The 14,901-nt window shown below is 40.0% G+C and overlaps 1 protein-coding gene across 3 annotated transcripts in view; it reads left to right on the plus strand.

Moving 5' to 3' along the window:
• CWH43 (cell wall biogenesis 43 C-terminal homolog) overlaps window positions 1-12,592 on the plus strand; it is a 59,288-nt gene extending 46,696 nt beyond the window's left edge. For 2 of the 3 annotated variants that reach the window (XM_014517658.2, XM_025198329.1), the window contains 6 exons: window positions 906-1,041; window positions 4,508-4,657; window positions 7,474-7,618; window positions 7,925-7,986; window positions 9,364-9,519; window positions 10,950-12,592. In XM_014517658.2, the coding sequence (XP_014373144.1) occupies window positions 906-1,041; window positions 4,508-4,657; window positions 7,474-7,618; window positions 7,925-7,986; window positions 9,364-9,519; window positions 10,950-11,037 (737 nt within the window). In that variant the 3' untranslated portion in view covers window positions 11,038-12,592. Of the gene's footprint in view, window positions 1-905; window positions 1,042-4,507; window positions 4,658-7,473; window positions 7,619-7,924; window positions 7,987-9,363; window positions 9,520-10,949 lie in introns of those variants that run through there. The other variant, XM_025198330.1, reaches the window with a different exon arrangement.
• Window positions 12,593-14,901: the final 2,309 nt, after the last annotated feature.

The raw sequence follows: 14,901 nt of genomic DNA on the forward strand, positions 1-14,901 counted from the left end.
GGAATGACAGGATTAGTTATTTACTTTATTTCCTCTCTACATTAATTTTTACTAGTAAAATGTTATTTCTAAATATAATAATTCAGAAGTAAAAAGATAGTAAGAATTTTTTAGGCAAATTCTAAAAAACATGTTAATTTCTAACTATTAGACACAATGTCCTCTTTGTAACTTTTATATTATCTTTGTATGTTAATGTAAACAAATACCTGATAAAGGATCAAGCATTACCTTGTACCTGGTAAAGTTATTGCCTAGAAGTGAAAATATCAGTGTCTCTTTGCAAACCATCTGAGCTACTGTCTCCTCTTCCAGTATTTTTATCACATTGGGCATGTCTACATGAGGCATCTTAATGCACAGTGGACTATTCTACTGCGAATTAGCGCATCACAGCAAAAACCATGCTAATGCGCAGTATAATTAATCTGCACATTAAGCATCACAAAAAAGCATTTGCCTTCGCTACTGCGCATTAGCATAGCTACTGTGCCTTTATCTAGTACCTCATATTAAAGGTACTAAATTTAATGTACAGTAGCGAAGGCTCATAAATGAACATGTGGATGCCCCCACTATTAAATAATATGCTCCAAAAGTGAAGTAAGGCTACAATTCCATCTTGTGGAGGGTGTTATTAAGAAATTACTTGGTGGAAGCAGCCTGAGCTGTTGATGGAAGGACTCCTTGTTTGAGATGGCAATATTCCTTTCCTTGTAGTCTATCAGATTCAGAGAATACTTCAATTACTGGAAGAGAGAGGAAATCTTATATTGCATTATGTACTTTGGTTACTATAGGAGTGGTATAAACTGGTGCTGCACAAATCCCAGTAGGGTCAGAAAGAAGCTTATTGATTTTTATATTGACATAGTTACAATTTTAAAAACATTTTTGTCTACTAGGTGCTGACTTCATTACCATTATAGAGAGTGATGCCTCCAAGCCATTCATGGGGAATAATGATCCAACAATGTGGTTAGGAGAAAAACTGGGTTTTTACACAGATTTTGGTCCAAGTACAAGAGATCACACTTGGGGGTGAGTTGTCTTTGGATACAGAAGGCATGGGACGTTTTTAAAGACCTAGATTAAAAAAATATATACCAATTAAAATGCCATATGCTTTAATAGTAGAAGATCACTCCAAGGCAACTGAACATACCATACAGCCTTGGGTTTTCCAAAAGTGGACAAATGAACCCTCAGAAAATTCACAGAATAAATGTAACTAGAATTTGAAAACAATATGCACTAAGTTTCTGGCTGTAAAACTTAACGAAGATGAATGTGGTACTGATTTTTAGAAGGGCCAGTTTTCAAATTCTGCATTCTGAATTCTCCTACTCATTGCAATGTAGTGGAAGACATTCCTACCAGCATGCAGTCTGGCCACATTTCAAAGGGCAATATTGCAAACAGTATAACTGGCTGACATTTCTCTTCATTATGTTTTACTCCAACCTGTGATTTAGGCTAAAAGGGCAGGATAAAGCTGGAGAATGTAACTATGCTTGACTAGCAATTTTGATGATCTTAAGTTAATCCAGCTTGTACTGTACACAAGGAAATGTGGAGAAAGAGTAGTATCCATATGTTTTGTGGACAGCTCTTTATTACTTCTTGACCAACTACTAGTCAGGTGTGTTTGAAGATCTTTGCTGTCTCAAAGTAACACCTTATGACAGGATGGTCTAACTGACAGCACGTGGGCTGTATGCAGCCTGCAGAGGATTAAACTGAGATCCTTGGGCTCCCCCTTCTTCCCCCACATTGCTCTGGCTGCTGCTGCAGCTGAGGTCTCTGGGCTCCCCCTTCCTCTTCCAGCTTCCACTTCCTTCCCCTGCCCCAGGGGGTGGGGTAGTGTAGCCTGCAGTGGCTATACAATCACCATCAATCATATGTGTACAGCAGGGGAGCCCATGGCTGAGAAGGGAGGGAGAGGGCGCATTCCCACCTATGAATGGGGTGCAGCTGTAGGGGGGCCATGCAACCTTCTACTGAGAGTGCAGTGTTGGGGGGGGATTCTTCCCATGCATGTAGTGCCTGGGTAGCTTGCCATGTGGTGCAATGGGGAACCTGCATCTGGAGAGGTGGGGGAGGACCATGGACCCCCATAGTGTGTAGCCTCTGGCCACTAAGAAGTTGGAAAGCCCTGCCTTGAGATATTGGTTTGTTTTGAAATTCTAGGTGGATTTAGGATTTTCTATGGCATATGAAGCTTGCTAACAACACCTGGCTAGAAGATTCTGCCAGAGGCTTAAGATTTAAAGCAGGGGTATCAAACTCAAATTAGTTTGTGGATCAAATTCCCTGCTTTGCAGGTGTTGCACCTACTCTGATTGCAGTGGTTGCTGCCCATGGTGCTGACAGAGGTTCATCTTTTGCTGTGGCTGGGGGAGGCACCACAAACTTAGAATAGGCGCTGGTGCCAGCCACAGAGATGTCAGCATGGCCAGCAGCCAGGGGTTAAAGTGGATTTGTGTCCCCTTGTCAGCCTCCTACTGCAAGGTGGGTGCTGGCATGGCCCCTACTGCAGTCACTGTTGCTCACCCCTGAAGGCAAGTGCTACCACCACCAGCAATGGGGAATGGTAAATTCAGGGGTAGTTTCAGTAAGCGCTGTACCAACACCTCTTCCCACAGCAGTTTGAGGCTGATAAAGGGGTGCAAACCCATGATGGGCCAACTATTGCTCCCATTCATTCCTTCATTCTGGTACCAGGTGAGGATGGTGTGGGGACCGAGGGTCGGTCTAAGGCTATGGCCAGTAGCCCGGACCGTCAGGTGGGGCTTTTCCACGATGGAGTAGAGTTAGGCACGGAAGTGTATTGGTTTTATAAAGAAAGCTTTACTTACACTGCCGATGGTCACAGTGCAGGGAGGAAACTTGCTTGAGTTGCAGTTGCAGACAAACAAACGCAAATGAGATCTCTTCCGAACCGCACCGAACCGAGATGAGTCATCGATATACGACTCCACGAGCGCTTTTTCACACAGGGGATACGTCAAATTACACTATGACGGGGAGTCGCTAAGAGCTGATCGGGCCTCTCTGTCCTCCTCCAAGACACACGCAGAGTTTGCTAGGCTCCACAGCACGCTCAGAGTTCCCCATGAGATGGTTGTGGAGTCCTCCAACTTGGGCGGAAACCACTCTAACCTTTTGTACGGCTAGCGAGCCAATTGCTAGCTGCCGCGTAGGAATAATTTAGAATCAGCCAATAATGGGGTACGAATTTGCATATGTGTGGCGGAAACTCTTTGCACCGGGGATTTCTCTCTGCAGCTGAGAAATCCACCGTGCAAAGAAAGCTCCATGTGGCGGGAAAATTCCAATGTGCCAAGGCACTAAAAATCATTGGGTTATGACAGATGGTAGATTGGATGACCCACATCTGCAGGTCTGACACCCCTGATTTAAAGGAGGCAGAATCAAGCAGATCAAGGATGAGTATTGCTTGATAAAATTTCCTACTAAAATACCACCTCATAAAATATTTTGTGACAGTAAAAACTACATGAAAAATGTCTAGACTGGAGCTGAAAAAAACAGAAGGTTTGCAATTAGGAGTGGTTTACTTGTAAATATTATAAACCAAAAAATTATATTAGGATCGTTTGCATGAAGTCCTGTTTTGCCTGCAGGATACCAACCACTTAGTTCAGCTCTCCTTCCCTGAGCCACTCTTCTTGGGTAGTTTTAGGCTTTATTGTATAAACACAATTTTCAAAAGATCCCCCTCCCCCCCTCCTCTAGCTGCCTCCCACCATTCTGTAGGTTATGAGGTAGTCAATGAAGTTCTGCTGGGTTTTTTGGAAACTTTTTCTGAAATGCACCATACCCTGTCGGGGACACCATAACAAGTGTGTACTTTGTCTGGAAGGGCTATGCTATTAGGAGCTGTAAATGGCACAGTGATCTTATTTTCGCATTTTCCTGGGGTGCTCGGTGCTTGACAGTAGACCCTTTGCAGCTTCTTTCCTTATTGAAAGACTATACTGACAATTTTTTAACAAAGTTTTAACTGACAAAACAGTTAAATAATTTATTCAGGTATTTGTTGATTTTTTTAATATAAAAACTTTAAAAATGATTTTATTACATTTATAAATACAGATATTGAATATATTCATTTTTACAGCTATTTTACTCTGTGCTGCATTTGTTTTGTACAGTTTGGCACTGAGCCTGCTGTCATGAGACTAGCAGATATAAATTTGCTGAGATGCTATGCTAAAAATTTAGAGTCTGATCCAAAGTCCATTGAAGAGAGAGTCTATTCATTCACTTTGGAGGAACTGGTTCAAGCTCTAAATGCTAAAATTAATCCATACATACTAACTATTATCCAGTTCCACTTACCTTCTTTTATTAACTGTAGAGCAGTGTTAGACCAGTGTTAGTAGGTCGGATATCAATGTGTTTGGTCTGCTTGTGTCTAAACCATAGGCATTGTGTTTTAGAACTAAGACGTTCAACAGTCTTTTTATTTATTTCCATTTAGGATTATGGTTCTTTCAAGATACCCAATAGTGAGATCTACTCATCATCTTCTCCCATCCCCTGAAGGAGAGATTGCCCCAGCCATCTCCATGACTGTCAACTTTACAGGGAAGCTGGTGGATTTTGTTGTTGCTCACTTTGGAAATGAAGAGTGTGTATTTCTTATTAACCCCATGGCATAGAAAATGGAAAGCAAAATGTAATTGGCACTGAGTAATGCTTTTAAAGTGTAAATGTCTTCCATAATGCTGTTTTAAAATCAGGCACATCAGAAAAGATACTGAGATGCAGATAATTCTTGGGGAAAGGGTCTTGCTGTGTCAGTTTAAAAGAGAATGCATCTTCTAAAATCATTTGGGCCTCTGGTATCCAGGCTGTCATTGTTACAGACCTTAAAAAGCTATTACACTGGTTTTATATCATAGTGTATACCTGTTTGTTTAGATCAGATCCTCCTTCAGTAGATTAAAAGAATTTCATTATGTTATATGAGGATGGTAGAGCTGGCTACAGGTGCAGAAAGTGTGGCTTAGTAAGAAATTCAAGGAGCTAAGTGTGGAGTTGATTTTTGTTGCACTGAAAGATGGGAGATTTTGAGGCTTCCAATAAAACACATTGTGTAAACAAAGAAAAAAAATCCAGGCCATGAACAGGTATTAATTTCTGAGAAATTTCCACCAGGAGAAATCTTTCTGAGACAGAGTATACAAGTGTTCAGCTCTTGATTTGAGGATGGCATGGAGAATGGTGGCTGCTCTACTCTTCCTGGTCTCCAGGGGGAGTGGAGTGGCAGGGAAACACTCCTTGCACCTTCCCCAGACTAGAGAACAGATTGGGAGCAGCCTCTGTTCTGCTTCCAGACTCCAGGAACAGAATGGCAAAACCTCCAGCCCCTACCCTAAGCTGGAGGACCCCGGTCTGAGGAGGTAGGGGGGGAACAAGGAGCTGGCTGGAAGCTGAGTGGAGGAAGCAGCACAGTAAACCCCCCACCTGCTTCTCAGACTAGGGACTGAACTGCTCTGGTCCTCTTCTGTTCCCTCCCTTGGGCAGTCACAGGTCTGGGGAAGGGGGGCAGCATTGCCCTGCTAGTTCATTTCCCCATTTCCCCAGGACCAGAACAGGAGGGGAGTGGATAAACATTTACCCTTGCAAGAGAGATCTCCCAGGTTGACACCTGGAAAATCTTTCTCCCAGAAGGAGAATGTTTCCCACAGGAGAAATTGAATGCATTATTTCATGCTCATAGTTTTTCTTAGTAGAAAAATAATGCTTGTATGTGGCCATAGTCATACCTCTGGGCATCTAGAACTAATACTGTGAAATATTGCCTCCAGCATCAGAAATAAAAAATGGCAACTCAGAAGCATAATGTGACTAACAAATCTATTGTCTTTCTGAGTCTTTTCCTTAAAAAAGTGTTTTGAATGCTGCTGTATAATCCATAGTAATAATAATGGACAGATTCTGAGACTTTAAGTATTGTTATTTTATTCTACTTTATTCTCTATGTTATCCAGTAAAAAATGCCCAATTTTGCAGTCAGATAGGAATTTAATCATAAAAGAACCCCTGTAAACAGTGGGAATTCTTGTTAGCAAAATGAGTGGTATATAGACATAATCGGTAATAATGGAATGTTCATTCATGCAAGACCTTTGGCCTTGTGGCTTTACACAAGAAGAGTACAATGCTGATACTTGTTTCAATTGGAATGTGTCTTTTAATTTTCAATCCAATTCAGGGATTTCTCCAACACCTCCTTCTACACTCAAAAATTGTTCTTAGTGGAATAAAATAGTAAGGTTAACTTTCTGTTTATTTAAGGAAGAATACTAGTGCTGCCAATTCTCATAGTATTTACCAAGTTTTTTTTTCTTAGAGCTCAAGCTCCAGTAGTCAAATGATTTTAAGGATCTTGGTGTTCATTTTTTATAAAAAATGTCTCTAGCTTTCCTAGATGCAGTGAATGGCTTGTAAATATACACTCAATCTCTAAAGGTAGAAGGCAGACAAAAATAACCTGAACTGTATTATTTTACAACAAACCTTTTATTAATTCTAGCTAATCTTATGTTTTGTAAGGTGTTACCCAGGATTTTTTAATGCTTGGAGCTTGCAGTATTGCTAGTCCTACAGTTTTCTTGACAGAGGTTTCACTCCCTCACCATCATGGCCAGCATTTGTCTGTCCTTTGAGAGAGGGACTTGGTTTTCCCCACTTACAACAAACTGCAAGATTGTAGGCAGAAGGGTCTCAGGAAGAGCACCTTGTATCAAGCATTGCTTTACTTATCCAGTCCAGGCCCACTCCTGATCTACAGTGTATTACAGTTAAGATTCAGTCATAGTACCTTACATAGTATTACAGGGCATAGTAAGGTTTTACTTAGGCTACAGTCTGTAAAGTTGCAACCAGGGTTTTGTGACACTTAAGTCTCATACTGTCAAACCACAATTACCTGAGGTGTTCTGGGTGGCCATTTTTGTCAGTAGTGTTTCTAGGATGGCATAGTTCTTGAGTGGCATTAGGAAAACGACTTCATGTAAGTTACACTATACTGTGATAGCAAAATTCTAAGACAGTGTTGTCCTGTCCATAACAGAAATCATGTTGAACTGTGGACATCCCTAAACATGTGAGGCAATTGTGTGCTGGCATAGCTATACCTCTAATGTAAACAGACTGACCACAGCAAATATAATACCTGCAGATGAGCACTGTATAAAAAATATAGAACAAAGTGTTCATGGAAAGTACTTAAGTGAGAGAACCTACAGTTTTATATGCACTGAAAAAATGAAGCCCTGAAAAAATATAAAATATAAAAGCAACCTATCATTGTAATTTTTTGTTGTACACAGTTACACAGGTATGTATGTGTTAAGCCTATAGGTGGTTTTCTGTGCAATAGTGTTCTTTTTTTTAAGGGCCAGAATAGTCTTTTTAAAATATACTTTTTTTTTCCAGAGAGGACTTGGACAGAAAACTCCAGGCCAGAGCTGTTGCAAAGCTGTTAAGGGCTAGCTCTAAGCAGGTTGTATTTCTTGGATATATCACTTCAGCTCCTGGATCCAGAGATTACACAGAGTTAATTGAAAATGGGAATGTTTTGGTAATCTTGAATTACTACTACTACAAATAACAATTAAATGAATTAAAAATACAGTTTATACGCTCAAAAAACTCTCACAGCTTGTTTTAAAATGAGTTCTATATTTCACTTACCTGCTAGTAAATATTACTGTAGTTTAAAATCTTAAAAATGCCTTAAAAATGAGTCTTCTTTCATTTACCTCTCTGGATCTAATATCACATTTTTCTTTCTTTGCACTATGTTTACCCATGGGTTATGATACTAATGTAAACTGTCTTTGAAGAAACATTTTTCTTCATTTGTTTGATTTCTTTTCCCCTGCAGGATATTGATAATACAGATTATGACAGATGGTGTGATTATATTATGTATCGTGGACTAATAAGGTATGTCATAATGGATGACTTATTGACTTGAAAGATGCTAATTTTCTAATATCTAGATATCTAATTTTTAGATATTATGATAGAAATCTGTATAACTCATATGAACAAAAGAACTTAAATTTACACTGTTCTTTTCTTTAATTTACAAAGTTCTTTATTTTTTTAGACTAGCTAAAGGTAAAGTGTTAAGAAAACTATTTATGGTGGTTAGGTATATGAGGTAAGATGAAACACTGAAAGCTAGATTTTAAGAGTTTTTGTGATTCTACTGTGTAAAGTGAAATTATAAAAATGTCATTATGAGAGTTCTATCTTTGTGTGCCAAGACATTTCAGATTAGAACTGCTCAATTAATGCACAAAAAGACACCTTTCTCTTGCCCTATCCCTCAAGGCTCAGCTTTGCAATTTCATCCTGCAGTGCGAAAACCAAGCTGAGTTCTTTTGGACGCTCATATCACCACGCAGATTTTATGAATTCTGAAATTGTATTTTAGGGCAGGCTTATGCAAGATGTTGAGTGCTCTGGACTCACTCCAGCAACACTGATAGTGAAGTCAATGAGAATATGCACACGCTTACAGTTAAGCACGTGTTTAAGAGCCTTCCTGGACTAGGGCCAGAGTAGTCAAGCTGCTTGTAAATAATTCCATTGGCGATGCATGAATGAGAATTCAGTCTAGCTCACTGTGCTACAGCTATATGTATTCTGGCATGTTAATAGGAGTAAAACATAGTGAAAAATGTTTGTCTGTAACTGCTGTTCAAGGAGTAATTTTTAAAGCAGTGGTGTAACTAGGGAAGGGTGAATGTGGCAAACACACTGGGTGCTGAGTTGTGTGTGTTTGTGGGGGGGGAGGTGTTCAAAAAAGCAATTGTTGCTGGTAGCTATGTGATCACTATTGCTATCATGTGGCAACTGGAAGTCATCACTGTCCATGTGCCCCGGACATCCAGCTACATCCCTATGTGACTGTTTTGAAGTAACTTTTATGACTATTCCCGCACTTTAAGTTCAGTTGCCTTCCCTGAATGCATATTGGAGACTTTCAGAGTGATTTAATTGAAAAAGTTGACAAGTGATTGTATCAGTGTGTCTATTCTAAAAGCAGTAACTTACAACATAGTGCTTTCTAAGCAATAATCCTTGCCCAGCATGTGGTCTTAGGCACTTAACACTGTTTCTTACCTTTTTCCTTTTGCAAATTTGTGTTGTAAAGTTTACATGTGTAAATTGCTTTGAAAATTTTGCATGAAGGATGCTATAGGAATGGAAAGAATGATATTGGTCAGTTGCAATGGTAACTATGAGTGTTACCAAAGTTTTAATGTAATGAAATTGCTGTTTCAAGGCAATTCTGCATTTGTACCCTGATAGGTTGGGTTATGCCCGCATTTCTCATGGTGGCCTAAGTGATTCAGAAGTTCAGATGGCTAAATTTCGAATTCCAGATGACTTGGATAATTATATTGACAATGACAAAATTGTCATCAACCCCAGCCAAGTTCCTGAGGATATTCATTTCAATCCCAGGTTAGTGTATTTAAAAAGAACACCACTACCAATAAAATTGTTTAATACAACATGGGATATGGCCAAGACAAAATTGAGAGGCCAGAGCCCCTGATTTCTAGCCTGATTTTTTTTCCCCCCACTGATAGGGCATATGATTTGAGTAAGTCTCATAGCTTTTCTATATCTCCCATGTACTGCTCTGAAAATTGAAGTTAATACCTACCCCACACTAGTGATGTGTAAGTTACCCCATGCTTAGGATTTGATCCTGAGAGATTACAAGCATTTGCAATCCTTTTGAAATGTAATGGGAGTTACATGTTGTATGTTCCGTGGCACTTCCAAGGATGAAACCCATAATGTATTATCATTTGAAATATAAAATGAAATATAAATGCTAAATATTCATTATGGAGACCATTTAAAATAATATGAGTCCTGAATAATGAGGAGTCAGAACAAACATTAAAGGAAAAGAGTTCTGAGGCAGTTTATCTGTATGCTTTGTGGAAAATGACAATGAGAATACTGTGGAAGTTTGATCTTCCTGTGGCTAAGGAAGGTCTCATTTATTCCATGGATGGTTACATTTACCTGCTAATACATAGGAAGTAAGAGAAATGAGGGCAGGTGGGAAATCAGAAGTGGTAGTGAAGTTTGAGGTAAGTTTCAATGTCTGTTTTTCAGATATTGAGATCATTACTTATTATTCATGCATAAGGGTTTACACACTGTATCCCATATATTGAAACTTACCTACCATCAGGATTCAAAGTCCAGATATTTTTCAGTTGATTTCAATGTAGAATTATTTCCCGTTTGATATTCTTTAGCTGCTGCTTGAAAGCAGGACAATGACAACCATCAAAGCATAAGTTTTACTTTTTTTAATTCCTGTATAACTTTTAAAAGAAAATTGTTATGGTTTTTACATGTCTAATGCTGACATTTTGAATAAACAATCTGGTTTTCCTTGTCTGAACATACCTACCATACCAGTCAAACACAAGTTAAGAGACAGTTTAAATGTGGTATGAAATATATATGATGCCATTGATCTAAGGTTTATAACATTTTGGCATGCTTTTAAGACTAAGAAGTGTGAAACATTAACAGTGCAAACCCCCTATGGTAAGATGGGGCTAGGATTTCAGTGAAAAAGTGAAACTTCAAAACATGTTACCTGGAGTTTTATTTATAGACTGTCCAGGACATTAATCCCATTACATGAATCCACAGTATAAGAAATTAAATGCTTCTGTTAAACATTTCTCACTTGACCGGATTCTGATTTATAGTTGATCATGATGCAAATTAAATTATGGCATATTGCTATAAGAAATTAATACCAACAATAATTAAGATGAAATATTAATTACACTTTAAAATGGCAGAGTTTGATTACATAGAATATTTCATTTTGCCCAATATTCAATATTTTTACTTAGGTTTGGATCCTACAAAGATGGACACAATTATGAACATATTCATCATTTTCATATGAGTACTCCCAAGTATTTCAAAACAGGAGACTAGAATGAAGAAATAATGTATCAATCTGGTGAAGAGAAAAGGTCTGAAGCTTTAAACAGAACTACAAACCAAACCATACTATGCAAGTTAAAACGGAAAAACTATCAGGTAGTGCAATATTATTAAAATCTGCCCATTTTGTCCTGACTGATAACAGAGGAACCTGAGTGGACCATAAAGAAAAGATTTTTTAGTATTTTGTTTAGAGTGAGTGTCAATCAACATGGACATTGGTGTAAAAGGAAAAGTGAGTGTTATTTTTTTAAGTTTTATTTTATAGGGACAGATTTGTCAGTAAACTGGAGAACACTGGAGGGCAAGCTTGTAGTAAAGCAGAGAATGGGGGGCTGGACATGGCTCTTTCATTCTTTTATGCTGCCATGTTCTGTGCTATGTGATCCTGAAGGAATTGCTTGCCATTTTGAACGTATCTAGCTGCCCTCCTCTAACATGCCCTTTGCACTGGGAGCTCCAGCTGGCTATACCAGTCTTTACCCTCTAAGACTTTCAACAGGCTGAGGGAATCAAAGTCATAGAATACAGCCAATTTTGCTCATTTTGAACAGCTTGAGCAATACAAAAGAATAGAGTAACAAAATCTGCCCATATATTAAACTGCATAATCCTGATAGGGCAACAAAAAGTACACATCTGTCCAGGGTCTTCTCAGATTATAAATTATAGGACACAGTTTTCACTGGGATGAGAAAGGAAACTATAAAATGTGGTCCAACCCCTATAGCATATGCATTTTGACACATTGTGATCATATTTGCATTTGTTGCTGTTCTAAATTATATTGTGCAAATATTTTAATTCATTCTTTAATGTATCCATTTTGATATGCACAGAAGATATAAGAGGGACATGACTTTTTCAAGAAATTGTTTGCACATGTTTCTAACAAACGGTTTAACATCACTTTAGTTATGAATGGTAAATTAGGTTTTTACCAAATTGCTATGGTTTTGATACACTTTGGGCCATATTCTATACCTTAAATTAACACAAAATCTGCTTCATAAAAGTTAAGACTTCTATGTACAAAATAAAAGGCTGATTGTAATTGTTGTCTCAAAAGGCACTGTTTTAAAGATGCCCATTTCTTATCTGGCATTCTACTGTTTTGTGTATATTGGAATGAGATGTTTGGTGCCACAAGCTGTGTGGCATTCTTTGGCATTATGACAAATACCAAGCAGTCATGCCACTGTAAACATTTTGTTTCAAAAGCTCTTGTCAGACATGTTTATCCGGGTCCTGCAGTGGTCTTATGCATGCACAGGTTCTACTTACGACAGTGGAAATTTTACATACAGGTCAACTACAGTCTCAAGCAGAAACTTTGTCTGCATAGGAACACGGTGAGTAGTTTTATTAAAATTAGACTGTTAATTCAAAAATCTCATCTCTCTGAAAATGTGGTACCACTCACCTTTTCCAAGAGTATCTGAGTATCTTTTGTTTTGTGCATTTTACAATACTTTGTCTGTATCCAGTTTAATGGTTCCCTGTTCTCTGGACTCCAGCAACTGCTACCACCAAGTGTCTCATGTCTCAGTCATATCACCCTGTCGCAGGGCACTTAGGTGCCTGCTCCTAAAAGAGCAGAAACTGCCTGGGAAGAGCTCAAAGAGCCAGACAGGAGCCCAGGTGCAGGTTGCCATGGCAACCAGCTAATGAGGAAATTAGCCTGCACCTGTACCTGGTCAGCTGGCTGGAAGGGGCAGGGCCCTGGGCCCATATAAACCCCAGGCTGGGGACTAGGAGGCAGTTCTCTGCTGGTGGTCAAGGGAGGAGCCCTGAAGTAAGTGGCGGTATGACTGGGTTCTGCTTGAGTAATGTAGAGGGGCCGAGCACACCTTATGTAGCTTGTGTTATGTTATAGCCCAGGGTCTTATATTTTATTTGTCATTGTATAAGACTGGTGGTTTGGGTGAGGCTATTTGGGGAAGGAGGAGGCCTCATTGGGGACCCACGTCCCCGTGGGGACCCCGGCGCCAGAGAGGGCACGGCATTTGGAGGGCACAGACCCTGGTGCAGAGGGGCGCAGAGACAGGGCTGCGGAGAGCCCAGCGAGGACAAGGGGCCTAATTATGATACCTAGGCAAGACAACGCCAGTACCATCTGCGAGGCTTGGGGCATGGTAAAGGGGTGGTTGGAGCCACACATAAAGCCCATAAGGCTAGGGTGCCTCCGAAACACCTGTTGTGAAATGGGACCTACAAGAGGTCTGGGAACCCATGGGGTTCAGAGAGTCTATCAAACCATATCCAAGAGGCCTTAAAGGCAGCCTCCCTATTTTTATATTTTCCATCAAAGACGTGGTGGGCGAGAACTGAGGGTGCCCATTGGGCCAAATTGGCAAGGTCAAGGGGCCTTAGGAGATCATGGCCATCCTTGAGGACTCCATCCCATGACACCTCCCCCGCCTTCACTCTGCTCCCCAGGAGCAGGTGGCTCACTGGTTCTTTGAAGGGGTGTTCAGTCACCACAGTTCCACTACAGACCAGGTTATCAAACTCTTGCTTTATCATTTATAATTCACAAGCCATGGATGAATTCACTTAGAAGGTGAGATCTTTGTCCTCTCAAGCTCAAGGAAAGGCTTACCACCAATATCAGCTCAAACTTCCCCCTCAGAAATTGCTACAGTCTGGGTCCTCTGAATGTTCTCTCTATCCTGCCTTCTTGGAAGCTAAGGCTGCTAGGGCGTGCCTCCACAAGTGTGTATGTGTGGTCTGCAGCACTGCAAACTGCATGTGCTGCAAATGCAGGCATTCATTGTGTTGCTAATTAGCAGCATGGTGGTGTTTTTTTGACACCGCCAGATCTCGGTGTCAAAGAAACCCGTGCCAGAAAAAAGCAGGGCAGCACACATGGTAGCAGTGTACGCTTCCTGAAACCAGAGCCTGGCCAGCCAGAGCCATGCTTGGCTGCTGGCCATGCTCTGTGTGCCCAGATCACCACTGCTGGAGCCCTGGGAGCCTCCCCAGAACCCCAGGTAAGGCTGTTGGCCCCAGTCTCCTCTACCTGGCCTGGGGCAACTTGCCATGTGCCAGTGTGCATGCAGGGGTGTTCCCTAGGGACAACTAGCAACAGCACAAATGTGCTGTTGCTATTTGTCTCTGGGGAACACACATTCCTACTTGTGGGGATGTGCCCCTATAGTCTTTAATGGATTTGTCTTTGTCTTGAAAGTCCTTTCCTGAGACCTTCAGCAAGGTCCCAAAAACCCCATGTCAGCTGGCAAGCCTCAATTCTTCCATTGGTTTTCATGCAGTTCCTGGCATTTGAACAAATATTGCTCCTAATAAAATAACCAAATGGGTCTTTACAGATTCTTCGGTAATTTTACTCTTGTAAGCTTAAACCTTTGCAGACAAAGAACTTTATGAACATCAAAACAAGAGGAGAAAAATCCTTATGAGTCTTTTTTGGTAAATAATTTAGAAAACTCAATTCAAGATATTCCCTTTAAAATAGATTGTTTTTGGTTTTGCCAATTAAAAAGTTAACAATATACTTTGAAAACAAAAAAATTACATAAAATACAGGAAATAGGTTTAATCTGTGAGAATTTTTTCTTTCTCCTAAACTTGTCAAAAGTGTGGAATCAGAAAAAATATATGCCTTAAACTTTGATTATTTTAGTTACAAGATGACATAACCGCTTTGTGGAGAATTGCTGGCTCTGTATAGTAGAACAGATAAGAGAAAGTGTTTGTTCTTTGTAACTCTTCTGCAACTGCTTTGCTCACCGCGGCCTTGAAGATAGCAAAAAAAGTATGTACAAATCTGATTTCCAGGTGCAAGAAGGAGGTTTGTGAACTAACCTCGCCTCCCCCATTAGTTCCCATCCTGAT

This window comes from Alligator sinensis, unplaced genomic scaffold, assembly GCF_000455745.1.
Source record: "Alligator sinensis unplaced genomic scaffold, ASM45574v1 scaffold134_1, whole genome shotgun sequence".
NCBI classification, from domain to species: domain Eukaryota; kingdom Metazoa; phylum Chordata; order Crocodylia; family Alligatoridae; genus Alligator; species Alligator sinensis.